General features: G+C 48.9%; 1 protein-coding gene across 17 annotated transcripts in view; it reads right to left on the bottom strand.

The window, feature by feature from the left end:
* The window catches only part of DYSF (dysferlin), a 236,488-nt gene that overhangs the window by 149,071 nt on the left and 73,843 nt on the right, over window positions 1-13,574 (bottom strand). For all 17 annotated transcript variants that reach the window (XM_017877594.1, XM_017877596.1, XM_017877598.1 and 14 more), the window contains 4 exons: window positions 12,802-12,928; window positions 10,737-10,840; window positions 3,977-4,045; window positions 3,755-3,798 (listed from right to left, as the gene is read on the bottom strand). In XM_017877594.1, the coding sequence (XP_017733083.1) occupies window positions 3,755-3,798; window positions 3,977-4,045; window positions 10,737-10,840; window positions 12,802-12,928 (344 nt within the window). The remainder of the gene's footprint in view (window positions 1-3,754; window positions 3,799-3,976; window positions 4,046-10,736; window positions 10,841-12,801; window positions 12,929-13,574) is intronic.

Below are 13,574 nucleotides of genomic sequence, written 5' to 3'. Positions count from 1 at the left end.
GGGGGGGCGGGGGGCGGGCAGAAAGCGCTCCTGGTCTTCACTTTGGTAGGTTACTGAGGCCTGGTAATCCCAGAGATGAAGAAACTGCACAGAAGACTTTTCCAAGACTCTCTGAGAGGGAACTAGTTCATCTTGCCAACCACCAGCATCCCATCAGGCAAGCAAGCCCTGGCTGCCAGCTTGGATCTCTGCAGACACATCTGCAGGCTGACAGGGAGGAGGGCGGAGGCAAGGAGGCAGGGCCAGAGACTGGGGAGACTGTTCAGGGAGCCAGATTCCCAGACCCAGGGAGAGCTGAGAGGCTCCAGGAGCTAAAGAAATGTTCAGATCAATGAGAAAACTAGGTGACCAGGAAGAAACTATCTCTAAGGCCACAGTCTTGAAGTAGCCAATGGTAATACACGATTCCTTTTTGTATCTGACTTTGTATGTAATGGAGCACTTTTAGCCTTTATCACACCGGAGGCTCACACAGCCTTGAGAAACAAGCACTTTCATTATTATCTCTGTTGCACCAATGAGGAAACCGAGGCTCAAAGCCATGTAGGTATTTGCCCAAGGTCATTGGGAGGGAGGGGAAGACCGGAATGGAAGTCCCGGAGTCCTGATTCCTGGACCACTGCTCCTGCATGGCACAGGGCCTGCTTCCAGGGGCGCAATTCTCGGCTCCCCAACCAGGGTAGGGGACTGTGGCCAGGAGCTCAAGGAGGCTGACTGATTGATTCACCTATTAGCCAACTATGACCTGTGCAGACCCTCCCTCTGAACCCCACTCCTGCCTCCTTTGATGATAATAAACAGTAACTGAGCTAACATTTATTGAGCACCTACTAAGAGCTAAGCACTGCACTAAAACCATCAAGTGACTTAACTCACATCAGCACGACCAGGTAGGTCCTACAATTAGCCCCAAATTCAGATGAGAAAGCCGACATTGAGAAGGTTAAATAATTTGCCAAGATGGCAAAGCTGGGATTTGAGGCCAGAAATGCTGATGTGGAGACCAGAGCTTTGATTGCAGCCACCTGCTGCTTCCCAGGTAGGCTAGACCTGGGGTCAAAACCACTAGGTCAAGAACCCCCACAACAAAGAATATTCCAGTCCCAAATGCCAGTGATGCAGAAGCTGAGAAACGCTGGGCTGGGCAGGACCCATCTCCTTCAGGAAGTTTCTCCTGCATATTTTCCCCTTCTTCTTGGTGCCTCTTTGTCCCCCTCTCCCTGTTGTGAGTGCCTTACCATGGGCAGCTTCAAATGACACATCCCAACCCCATTGTGAAAGCACACCCTGGCATGGTGCTTCGATGTTTCTTTGAAATCCTGACCCTATGAAGTACCCTAATCTCTGCCCAGTTTCTGTGCTCCTTCCTTCCTCTCTCTTTGTATTTCCCAGGGAGGTGATTAAGCTTTGATTTTTAAAGTTTTCCACCGCCAGTGCTACATTAGGAAGAATGAATTGTCAGCACAGACAGATCTTCACCATTTTTCCAGGTGAATGATGTTAATAAGAACTGAAAAGCTGGGTGTGGTGGCTCATGCCTGTAATCCCAGCACATTGGGAGGTCAAGGCGGATGGATCACCTGAGGTCAGGAGTTCAAGACCAGCCTGGCCAACATGCTGAAGCCCCGTTTCTACTAAAAATACAAAAATTAGCCAGGGGTGGTGGTGCGTGCCTGTAATCCCTGCTAACTCAGGAGGCTGAGGCAGGAGAATCACTTGAACCTGACAGGCGGAGGTTGTAGTGAGCCAAGATTGCACCATTGGACTCCAGCCTGGGCGACAAGAGCGAAATTCCATCCAAAAAAAAAAAAAAAAAAAAAAAAGAAAGAACTGGAAAGTAAAAATTTCCTGGAACGTTTTACAATGAGATTCTCAGCACCAGATGACTGACAGCTGATGGCATTTGTACACTGTCTTCATAAGCAAACCCTAGACAAGACCAGCACTTGAGAAGGAATTGGATTTCTGACCTCCGGCCTTCTCTGAATTGGGAGAAGAGGGAAGGAGAGTGGGAGGAGAGAGGTTTTGTTTTATGGAGGTAGGGGGTGGTTTGGGTTTTTTTGTTTTGTGTTGTTTGGTTTTTTAATGAAAAAGGAATTTCTGAAGAATTAAATGGAAGATTAAGTTACAGAGAAAAGGCCATATGGACTGTATCCTATTTCCAGGATTCAGGTAATAACAAAAGCTTATCTGCATTTTCTGGGAAGAAAGCACTCTTCTGGATAGGAACTTGAAGCAGCAGAATGCTTTCTGGCCAAGAGTTGGGTTTTGGGGCTTGGGGTTGCTTTTGGAAAATACAGCAAGTCTGAAAATAGACTCACAATAAAAATGCCACTTCAACCCAAACCAGAGATGCAACCACCAGATTCTGTAATGTGTTTGGATTGTACAGTACGCTGATGCCTTTGACACAGCTCACCCGGACTCGGGCCAGACACATCCACAACACAAGAGACAACCGCACCCACACACATCCACATGTGCAAACACGCAGGGACACGCACAGCTCACTGCCCACAGTCAGACCGGCACACATGGAGAGCTGAGATGAAGAGATCATTCTGGGATGTAAAGCACATCTTTCCTCCAAACCGCTTCCCCACGGTACATACCCGTGGTCACTGCCCTCGCGGCCTCTCCCTCACAGGCCCTCCTGGCGGCTCTCTTTCCTCTCCTCTAATTCTCACAAGCTGTTTTCTTTAGGCCTGGGGAACTGGCACACAGCTTAATGGCTCTGTGGCCTGGGGGTTTTTCCCTAGTCTCTCATTATCCTCCTGGTTGGGGGTGTCATGGGCATAAGACCAAAGGAGAACACGCTGGGGAACCACACAGCCAAGACTTCTTGGGGGCAAAGAAAGGACAACTCTCTCTTTTTGGGAAGCCCAATGCCCCGAGATCACACGTGTGGACCCCAAATGTTCCCCTCAAGTGTAAGAGAAAACACCCCTCAACTAGCAGGAGGTGGCATGGCCTAGTGGTTAGGAACACAGGCTTTGGAAACAGCAGGCTTGGGTTCAAGCCTGGCCTCAGCTACTTTCCAGCTAGCTGTCAGCTCAGGCAGGTCACTCAATCTTTCCCAACCTGCCTTCTCATCTGCGAACTGATGTCAGTGAGCCCAGCTCACCTGAGATGACTCGTGTCGAGTGCTTGCTGGAAACAGGGTTTGGTGTTTAGTAGGTGCTCAACAAGTATTAGATGCTGTGATCTTTCTAAGATACCTGCGAGCTGCTGCCCTCACCTGCTGCACAGCTGCCGTGGCGTCCCCTGCTCAGGCAATCTGGGCCACTCCTCCAGCCGGGGGACCCTACCTTTTCATCCCACCAACCCAGGCCTGCACTGCAGCCCATCCTCCCTGAAGCTTTGCTCTTTTCAGTCCCTGGCCTTGGTTTGTGAGCCTCTCCTCAATGGAATGTCCTCATCATGAGCTTAGCAAAACCTCACCCCTCCTGCCAGGCCATCATCTGTCCCACCTCCTCCAGGAAGCCTTCCCAGCTCCTCCTGCCCTCAGAGATGATTCCTCACAGCCGATCCCAGCCGGCCCCTCCTTATCTGCCTCCCTGCCAACAAGCAGGTGTGAGTAAGCTTCCCAGGAAGTGCCCACACCTCTCCATCCCTGGCTACCCCAAGGGGACATTACCTCACCTGAAACTTCTCCCTCACATTCTCACTACCAGTCACTGAGCCGAATGAAACTGAGGGACCCAGCGCCCCCCCAGGACAGCCCGCCCTAAAAACTCCAAGACTCAGGACTCACCAGTCTATGACACGAATCCTCATTTTTTCACACATGGAGGGGAACTGAGGAGGGAATAGAGGCGTGTTGGGAGAAGAGTCCTTTTGAAGATGGAACAGCCCCTCCCCACCCCGAGCTGAAGTCTGGGATACTGGCAGGATGCTGGGGAGGCAGGAGCCCTGGACCTCCCGAAGCCCAGAGCCCCAGGAGCCTCCTTGGGTGTGCTGGGGGTGGGGGACTCACCATGGCAGGCAGTGTGATGTTCTGGTTCCACTGAGGGTTGGCCGTTTTCTCCAAGATCTTGCTGCAGAGCTAGAAGACACAGGGAGGGGACAAGTGGATCGAGCTCCATGGGATTCTGGGCTCCCCCAGGGCCACCACGCCAGCCAGTGGCCATTCTCTGCCACACTGGCTGCCCTTAGGGCTGGGTGTAAGACCCTGGGGTTGGGGCCTAGTACAGGGGGCTCAGACACAGGGAATCTTTGCAGAGAAAAAGCTCAGTGGAAGGTCAGACCCAGAGCTGGGGAGTGGGTAAGGGTAGGGTGGGTTGTCTGAATGCCACAGCCCTTCTACCCTTAACTCACACCTCTGGCTGAAAATCCCCCTCCATACCTCCCATTATGGCCAGGACCCTAAATGTGGGGGCCCTGAGTCCAGTCCAGATAGGTTTTCCCAGAAGCCCTTATGGCCCAGAAGGCCCTTTTGCCCATTACCCCATATCATCCACCATGTAGGAAGACTGTCACCTCTAGGAGATCAGAGATGAGGGAGGGGAGCCACGCACAGAGGTCGGAGAGTGAAAGAAAATTCAGGGAAGATGCAAACCCTGTAAGCCATAGTCTGCCTCCAAGCAGCCCTGCTCTAAAGACCAGGCTTTTCGCAAACAAGAAACCTCACGGGAGTGGAAACCAGATCAAACCAGCAGCTCACAGGCCAGCCCCGGCCTTGGAGTCCATAAGGAACACCAGGCCCCTCAGCCAGCCCCAGCGCATCCTGTACCCACCCACGGGGACGGCAGGTAAAGACTCAGTTTCAGAAACACAGATCCTGGTAGATTTCCATGTTCTACACATGAAAATAATAAGCAGCCTTTTCAGAGCATTTACTGTGATAAGCCCTGCCTTGTGCTAAGCATTTTATGTGCATTATCTCACTTAATGAGCATCTGACTTAAATCAGAGACTTCAGGTCCCCAGGGGTGAGGATGATGTCTCCGTTCCTGGTCCACCCAGTGCTGGCCCCTGCCCTCACCTTCCCCCTCCTCCCTATAAAAAGAGCCCCAGACAAAGGCCACACAGGGCTGGGTGCAGGACTGAGTGCCAGGATTTGGCCCATAGAGAGGAGTAAGGAAAGAAGAGAGACCAACGATCCAATCCAACAGAAGAAAGAGCAAAGAATGGAAGAAACAGCAAAGAATGGAAGAGACAGTTCACAGAATGAAGACGCAAGGCCTTGAGACATATAAAAAGATGCTTCATCCCACTCATAAAGAAACACAAAGAAAACCAACAAAATGCCATTCCTCACCCGTCAGATTCATAAAAATCTCTAAAGTCTGACAGACCACTGTTGGCAAGGCTATGGGAAAACTGCATGCTCATGTTTTGCTGGGGGAAAACAAAATAGTTTGACCCCTCCAGAGGACAATTGGCCACTATCTATTGCAGTTTCAGATGCATGTTCCCACTGCCCTATCAATTCTACCTCTAGACACCCATCCTACAGAAATACTTGCACATGTGAAGAATGACATACGTGTGAGGCTATTCACTGCAGCGTGGCTTGAACTAGTAAGGATTTGGAACAACCCATGTGTCCACCAGTGGAGAACAGGTTAGATCAAATATGGTCCATCGGTACAATGGAGTACTAGGCAGCTCGCAAGCAGAATGAGGATGCCTCTAGGTAGTGACATGAAACAATCTCCAAGTTATATGATTAAGTGGAAAAGCAAGGTGCAGAGCGGTGAGTGTGATGCACAGCCATTTGTGCTAAAAGGCAAAAGATAAAAATCTATAGTTGGATGGGCACGGTGGCTCACGCCTTAATCCCAGCACTCTGGGAGCCCAAGGCAGGTGAATCGCTTGAGGTCAGGAGTTCAAGACCAGCCTGGATAAGGTGGCAAAACCCCATCTCTACTAAAAATACAAAAATTAGCTGGGAGTGGTGGCACATGCCTATAGTACCAGCTACTCAGGAGGCCGAGGCATGAGAATCACCTGAATCCAGGAGGCAGAAGCTGCAATGAGCCGAGATCGCACCACTGCACTCCAGCCTGGGCTACTGAGTGAGACTCCATCTCAAGAAAAAAAAGAATCTGTAGTCATATTTGCTTACACATGCATCACAAAACCAGAACAATATAAAAGAAACTAATTGCAGTGGTTTTCTTTGAAAAGGAAGAAATTAATGAATTGATTGTTGGATGGGGTACAGAGCAAGAGGGAGATTTTTCATGATTGATAGATAGATAGATAGATAGATAGATAGATAGATAGATAGATAGATGGATAGATGGAATAAATATACTACCTAATTCAAAAATTAGATAAACAAATTTTTAAAATAAAAGACATGTGAACAAGATCCAGCTGAGCGGCCCTGCCAACTCTGTGCCCCAGGTCCCTGGAATAAGAAGGCACAGGCTGCCCCAACACACACACAGGATGTACACGGGCTGCTTCAGCCCCTGCCCCAGGCATCTGGCCCTCCTCTATCGCAAACACTTCAACCTGGCTGCCTTCACCAGGATGTGGGTCTGGGGGCTTGAACAGCAGCTGGTCTATCTACCACACCCCAGCCAGCACTGCCTCTAGCCCCAGAGATCCCTGCCAGCCTTCCCCCATCCTGTTTCACCCATAGGCACTCAGCCAGGGCCGCACCATGCTGCTTCTTCCTCTTCCTCTGCTTCTCTTTTCTTCTTCCTTTACCTTTTTTCTTTATCTTCCTTCACTCCCCAATGGAGTATTATTAGCACACTCTCTCTGGAAGGCTATTTGGTCATCTGTAGCAGACACTTAAAAATAAGCCCTCTGGCTTAGCAGCCCCAATTCTAGAAACTCCCCTATAGAAAAGCAGTCAGAGTGTGGATGAAGATTCCTGTATGCTGATGTTTGTCACAATGTTGTTTATAAAAGGGGAAAATTGGAATTATATATATCCAAAAATAAGTCAAATGTTATAGTATACTCATCTGACAGAATATTATGCCACCATCAAAAAAAAAATCGTTTCAATGACTATTTAATAATCTGAGAAAAGATGAGACAACACAAGCAGTTTACCCAACTGCATGTATATAGTTGATTCTCATTATTCATGGTAGTTACTACCTATAAGGTCACCAGGAACCCTGAATTGGTGAACACTGACTCATTACCCCAGAGGAGAAGCAGGGTTAAATTCCTGCCAGCCTCTGTCACAACGTTTTTGTCAACCGATCAATAGGTAACCTTGGTTTATGTGTGCCTCTGTGGAAGGACACCTTACTTTTTAATATATATTGTTGAGTCATCAGCATTGAACTTACAGCCAATGGCACTGTGACTGAAGCCTGCAGGAAGCTTACCTGTCACGCGCACTTCCTCTGTCAGGCACATCACAGCTGTTTGGAGCTTAGGAAAGCCAGACGGCACTTCAGCATGACATTTGGGGTATTTTAAACAGTGAAGTTGCCAACAAAGGCACAAAAACGTGAAAAACATGAGACTACACAGGACACGTGTTTTGTCTGTGTCCTTTGATATGTGTCCTGTGTGGTATCATGTTTTGAGACTCTCTGCCTCCCCGCTTCAACTCTCACAGAGTAAATACATGTCTTTTGATCATGGACACGTGTTTACTCCATGAGAGCTGGAGCAGGGAGGCAGAGTCACCTTGTTTAACCTCAGCAACCAACATACGTGCTGGGAGATCCCAATTTTTCGAAGCCCTGAAAGTGTCCTCAAATCATCACTAAAGTGCCACGAGTGTTGATTTTGGGCTTGCAAAATCAATATTTTCATTATTTTATTCCCAGTAAGTGGGAAGAGGGGAGGTAAGAGGGTAGTGGGAGCTAAAGAGAAAACATACTAGAAGGAAATACAAATCAATGTTACCAGTAATTCTCTCCAGGGTGGTGCAGGGTACAGAATATGGTGCAGGGTATAGAATATGGTGCAGGGTACAGAATATGGTGCAGGCTACAGAATATGGTGCAGGGTATAGAATATGGTGCAGGGTACAGAATATGGTGCAGTGGGAGTTTTTGTTGTTTTCCTTTTCTCTGATTTTTTCAATTTTTTGCAATTTGTAGGTTTTATTCTTGAATTCATAAAAGAAAAAGGTTGTTTTAAAACTTCCTGTCCTGCCCTACAAGTACCTACCTTTTGTTTCTTCCATACCATGAAGTGCACAGTCGCACGCACTCTTCCACGCTCCTATCTTCTTAGTAACTTGGCCCAATCAAGTATGGTTCACATCTTGGATAATACTGCCACCAAGCGTCCATAAGGGGAAATGCAAAGAAGGCCGGCTGGGGTGGGTGGGGCACGCAGAAGGTAACCTCAGGGCTCTTCAGCTTAGGATGTAATGAGAAAAAAGGGACATGCAAGCAGGCTAAAAGAGAGGGACAGGCAGAATGAGACACGCCATAAGAGCAGCAGAAGCGCGGAAGCCGCAAGGAGGTGGCTCAGGGAAGAGAGGACGCAAAGGCCTGGGGACCACCGGAGAAGGCTGGCCAGATTGAAACTTTCAAGACAGAGTGTTGCAGCTGCCTCCTTCACCATAAGGTCATTCTTCAACTCCCTCCACCTCTTTCTAGAGGAAAAATGGGAGGTGCAGCTTCTTGCATGAGCCCACATGCCAACCCACTGTATACAGTCACTTGTCTTGGCCGTCTTTGTCCCTTCACCTCCCCTAGATACTGGTACCTTCCTACAGAAATCCCCAGGGCCAGCCAAGGGCATCTCAGAACAGAAGACCCAGGGAGATCAAAGATGCTAGCAGGGACCCAGGAGCAGCCAGGAGCCCCAGAGCTCTGAGGCTTAGTTCCAACGAATGTGAAGGCACGTCGGTCTTGGTTCCAGCCACCATCGAAATACCTTCCGTGTTGGGAATGCGAGATAAGAACAATCTCAGGACATGAATTTCCCAAGTGTCAAGTGGAAAAATTAATCCTAGTCCTTGGAGCTAGTGTCCCACAAAAAACATACAGCCGCAGCTTCCTCTTTCCTTCCTGCCTTCAAGCAGCTGTCCCCATTCCTCCTGATGCCAGGAGTAGGGCGCAAGACCCGTACCCTGAGCCCACACCAAAACCTGCACTCAGGTGAGGATCTGCAGTGAGCAGTTACACCTCCACATGAACGAGTTTAAAATCTGCATTACATCCCCGTGTACATTTTCGCTGGGACCTGTGCTAGTCTCTGAGGAGAGACAGCCCAGCTCAAAGGGGCTCCCGATGGCCACCTTCAGTATAATTCAAACATCAACACAACAATGACTGATTTAACACATTAAAAATAAAAAGCATTGAGGTCCATACTAATACTCAACGAGGCAGGAGGGAGAAAGCTCTTCTTTGCAGAAAAAAAGTCGACTAATCAAGAGAAAAAGAATGATAATGAGAAAATCACCACTTTGCAGTCCCAACTAAATGACTTCTTCAGACAGGAAGGTCAATGGATGCTCAGACCATTAGGTAAGAGATAGCTGAGAAATAGGATATCCGTGCAGTGCCAAGATATCGCCCACAGTTTACTTGCTAATTACAAAGGGGGAACATTTACTTTTATAAGGGAGCCGTCTGGAGGCATCACTTTCACCGTGTGATCAGGCAGTCATCCCCGATGATGGGACAACCTGACATGATGGCTTTCTGTTGTGATGCCATATGACGTGCAGAACATCACCTATGCTGACTTCTTGCCGAAATACTTCATCTGAATCTAATCGAGTCTCTAGACCTAACTTCCAGTTTACAGGAAAGAGAGGAGCCAGAGAAACAAGTTAAACAACAGAAGGAAACAATCGAACAAATCCAGTACTTGGACAAATGGCCTGGGCTGTTCAAAAATTCAATGCATGAGGTGAGAAACAAAGGAATGGTCCTGGGAACAGCTGGCAGTGGCTACGGGGACACGAGGTAGGGGTGGGCCCTGGGGACATGTTTAAAGTCAAGAGCTAGAGATGGCATGTGTGATATGGAGAGAGAAAAAAGGGAAGAATCAAGGCAGGTCCACATTTTCTGCCTTTGATGGTTGTACCTGGTTAAGACAGAGGCTTTTGGATATGGGGCAGTTTGCGCAGAGAAAATGACTCCCTCCAGGGCTCAGAGGAGCAGCAGGCAGAGCTGTTTAGAGGCGCAGAGAGGCCTGGGGTTGAAGGGAGGGGTTGGAGAGCTACCGAGTTCTCTGCGGAGAGGTGATGGCTGAAGCCTGGGAGGGCTGGGGCTGCCAGGAAAGCCTGCAGGGGGCACACAGACACCGTGGGCTGGGCAGCCTGTGTAGAGACAAGGGCTGGGACAGAAGTCAGAAGGGACTAGAGCCACAGCACCACCTCAGGGCAGGAAGGCGGGCTGCAAGGAAGAGACTAGGGCGCCCACCAGAGGGGTCTTTCTCTGCCTAACTCCCCCCACAACGTTTTTAAAATAATCATTATGTTTTTATCCCACATCTTTAAAATATAGTTTCCCTATCTTTATGCCTTCATGTCTGGTTTCCATGCTATTGCTCCATTTTCCCCCAAATGTTCCTCTACTGTCCACTGTCCGACGTCCTCTCCTGGGCTATCCACATCTATGTGTCTGTCTGGGACACCCCCAGGCAGACCTGTCCACATTTGTGTGCAGGGCAGCCTCTGAGAGCTGGGCCTGTGTGGGTGTCTCACCGCGCACCAGGATCAGCCCCTCCTTGTGCACACACATCTGGTGGGGGCGCCTCGCACTGTCTTGCTCTCACCCCGCACTGTCCACAGGGCACCAGGAAGTCCCCTCCCAAGAGAACCCTCCTGCTCCCTTACTCCTTACCATTTTCCCCGCAAAGCTGACCTCCACAAAGGGGTCCACCAAGTTCTTCTTGTTACTCTCAAAGCCAAAGATCTGTTTCACGTTGTCCATCACGGCATCGTCCACTGGGAAGAGGGACACACCAGTCATTGCCTGCCTGCTGTCTCACCTCCAAAACCCTGACTATCCCCCATCTGTCTCCAGGCAGTCCTGGGACTACCTGAGCAGGAAGTTGTGACCCCTTCACGCAGGGACTCAGTCCAGGGGCCCCCCAGAGGGAGGACTGTCTCAGAGCAGCAACTACTGAGAGCACCAGGCCACTTTGTCACCAGTCCCAAACGGCTCATTCACTGTCCTCGCCCTGCATTCAAAGCCTTTCAATCAAATCTACCAACTTATCGACTGCTTGACTGATTAGAAATCTACATCACTAAGGGCAGTAAGTACCCAGAAAAGGACTGGCAGTTGTTATAACAATATCCCATTATTGGTGCCTGGTTGACATTTTCCTTTAAATCTATTAGTGCAGCGATTTACCTGAGGTTAACCAAGAAGTGAATTCTGTTTTTTTTTTAAGAGTTTTTAATCTATGCTGCCCCAAACCAATTATTTTTTGAATGAGTCAGATTATTTATATATGTAGATATAGATAGATAGATAGATATGTATATGTGTATACACATACATACGTGTATAAAGCATGTTATATTTATAGGCATATGAGTGGATGAGTGGGGGGATAGTTAAAGATTATACACTAGCTACTGTCTGCATGAATACAAAAGGCACAACAATTAGCAAACATTTATGATCTGTTTCCCCATCTATTTTTTTTTTTTCAAACAACATTGCAGGGAATTCAACACAAAGCTCTTTCACCTTAAGAAAAGCAAATATTTCTATTTCCCCATGCCCCTCTTGAAGCTCACCAGCCTTGCTTCTACATAGTTGCAATCAATAAGTGCAGAATATTTGTAAGCATGTATTTTAGTACTGAATTAATACCCATTACTTATTTACAGGCTTTCTTCAGGATTTGGTCCAAGTAAGCTTGTACATTTCATTTCTTGATGTCAGCAGCCAAAGCAGAAACTCTCAAACAATTATCTTTATGGAAAAGTTGTAACCAGGGACCCACGTTGCAAACCTTCTCATTGACTGTGCTGTGGACAGTGGCTTGGCTGTGTTGATGTATGTTCTAAAATAGCGGCCCACAACTGGGCCTCACGACAGAACAACCTGGGGAGCCTTTAAACCCCACCAGTGCTGAGCCCTGCCCTAACTCAAGTCCATCTGAAATGCTGGAAGCAGGGCCCTGGCATTTGGACCGTTTTGAATATTCCCAGGTAACTCTAATATCAGCCCAAGTTGATAACCAGAGCTCTCGAATATTCAGTATAATTCCCCAGCATTTACTAAACACACAGATGGGTCTAGAACCGGGCCAACCACTGTGAGGAACCAGGCAGTGGCCACATTGGCCCTCCTGGGAGGAAGAGATGGTTGCAAGTCAGATACCCACTGTCCCAGTTTGCCGGAGACCACGGGGTTTCCTGGAACAGGCACTTTCAGTGCTAAAACCAGGACAATCTGAGGCAAGCTAGGATAGTGGGTCACCTTGTGGATCCGTGTCCTTCATCTGTGAAGACAGGGGGCCCCAGGAGTCCTTCAAGCAAACCCTTCCAACGTTAGAGCAACTGCTCCCCAGTCCAGCTCTGCCAACTTGCAGGATGGGCTTCCTCTTACAGGGAGGGAAAATCAGTGAGAGCCAGCCCTAAGGCTAGAATAGAGTCTATATGGTGCTGACTCCTCAATGACAACCAAGCAAATGGGTCCACAAGTAGCCAAATAGCCACACCAGGCCCAGAGGACACTGGAATGGAGCTGAGAGGCAGCTATTACTCTCAAGAGTTCTTGAATCTTTGTAACTCCACCAACACTGATTACTTTTCATTAAATTCTGGTTGTTTTCCTAGACGCCTCTCCTTCCCCCAGGGAGCTGACCCCACCCGCCACCACCCACCCTCACCAGCCCGGCGCCTCCAGCCTCCTGCAGACCTCCCACCCAAGGGCGCGCCCCACGCACTCTGTGGCAAGTCCTCGGCCCGGAAGACCTTCAGGCAGAAGTGGGCTCCTCGCAGGGCCACGCCTGTGGGCCGGAGCAGGTTGCTTTCAATGTCCTCCTTGTCTTCAGAGGGGTCTTTTCTCTCCAGCTACAAAGGAAACCAAATATGATTCCTTCACGCTCTCCTGAGCACAGGGTTTGACCCTCCTTTTCTAAGAGTTCCACCTTCGCCACATAAATGCCACATTCGGAAGTAAGGCAGACTGCGCTCCGCCACTTAGTCCCATACAAGGGACTACCGCATAGTCCCAGGCAAGGTCCTTCACCTGAGCCCCAGCTTCCACTTGAGTACAGCAGAGACCATGACACTGACCTTCCAGGACTGTGCGAGGAACATCTCCAATAATGATGGAAATGCAGGTGGCACACAGCAAGCATTCCACCAACCTCAGTCTCCTTCCCACTCTCCCCCACCTCCCAGTTAAAATATAATACAGTAGTAACTGAGGTCTAAGCTGGCCACTCTATCTTCAGTAACATGCAGGTGTTCATTCACCCAGCCAGTAGCTACTGAGTGACTAGTAGGTGTCTGTATGGTGCTGAAGGGTAGGGGATATGGCAGTGAATAAGGGGACGACATGAATAAGCACCCTCTTCCCATGGAGCTGACTATCTTGCAGGGAAAACAGACTTTCAGCAAACGAATCCAATAACATGTCCTGTGTCTTGTGGTTGGAACAGTAATAACAAAAATCACATCCCACATGTATTGATGTGGATGCACTCTCTCATTT

This window comes from Rhinopithecus bieti, unplaced genomic scaffold (assembly GCF_001698545.2).
Source record: "Rhinopithecus bieti isolate Rb0 unplaced genomic scaffold, ASM169854v2 scaffold_10706, whole genome shotgun sequence".
NCBI classification, from domain to species: Eukaryota; Metazoa; Chordata; class Mammalia; order Primates; family Cercopithecidae; genus Rhinopithecus; species Rhinopithecus bieti.
Note: the sequence above shows the minus strand (reverse complement) of the source record. Positions and strands in the feature narration are given on the sequence as shown.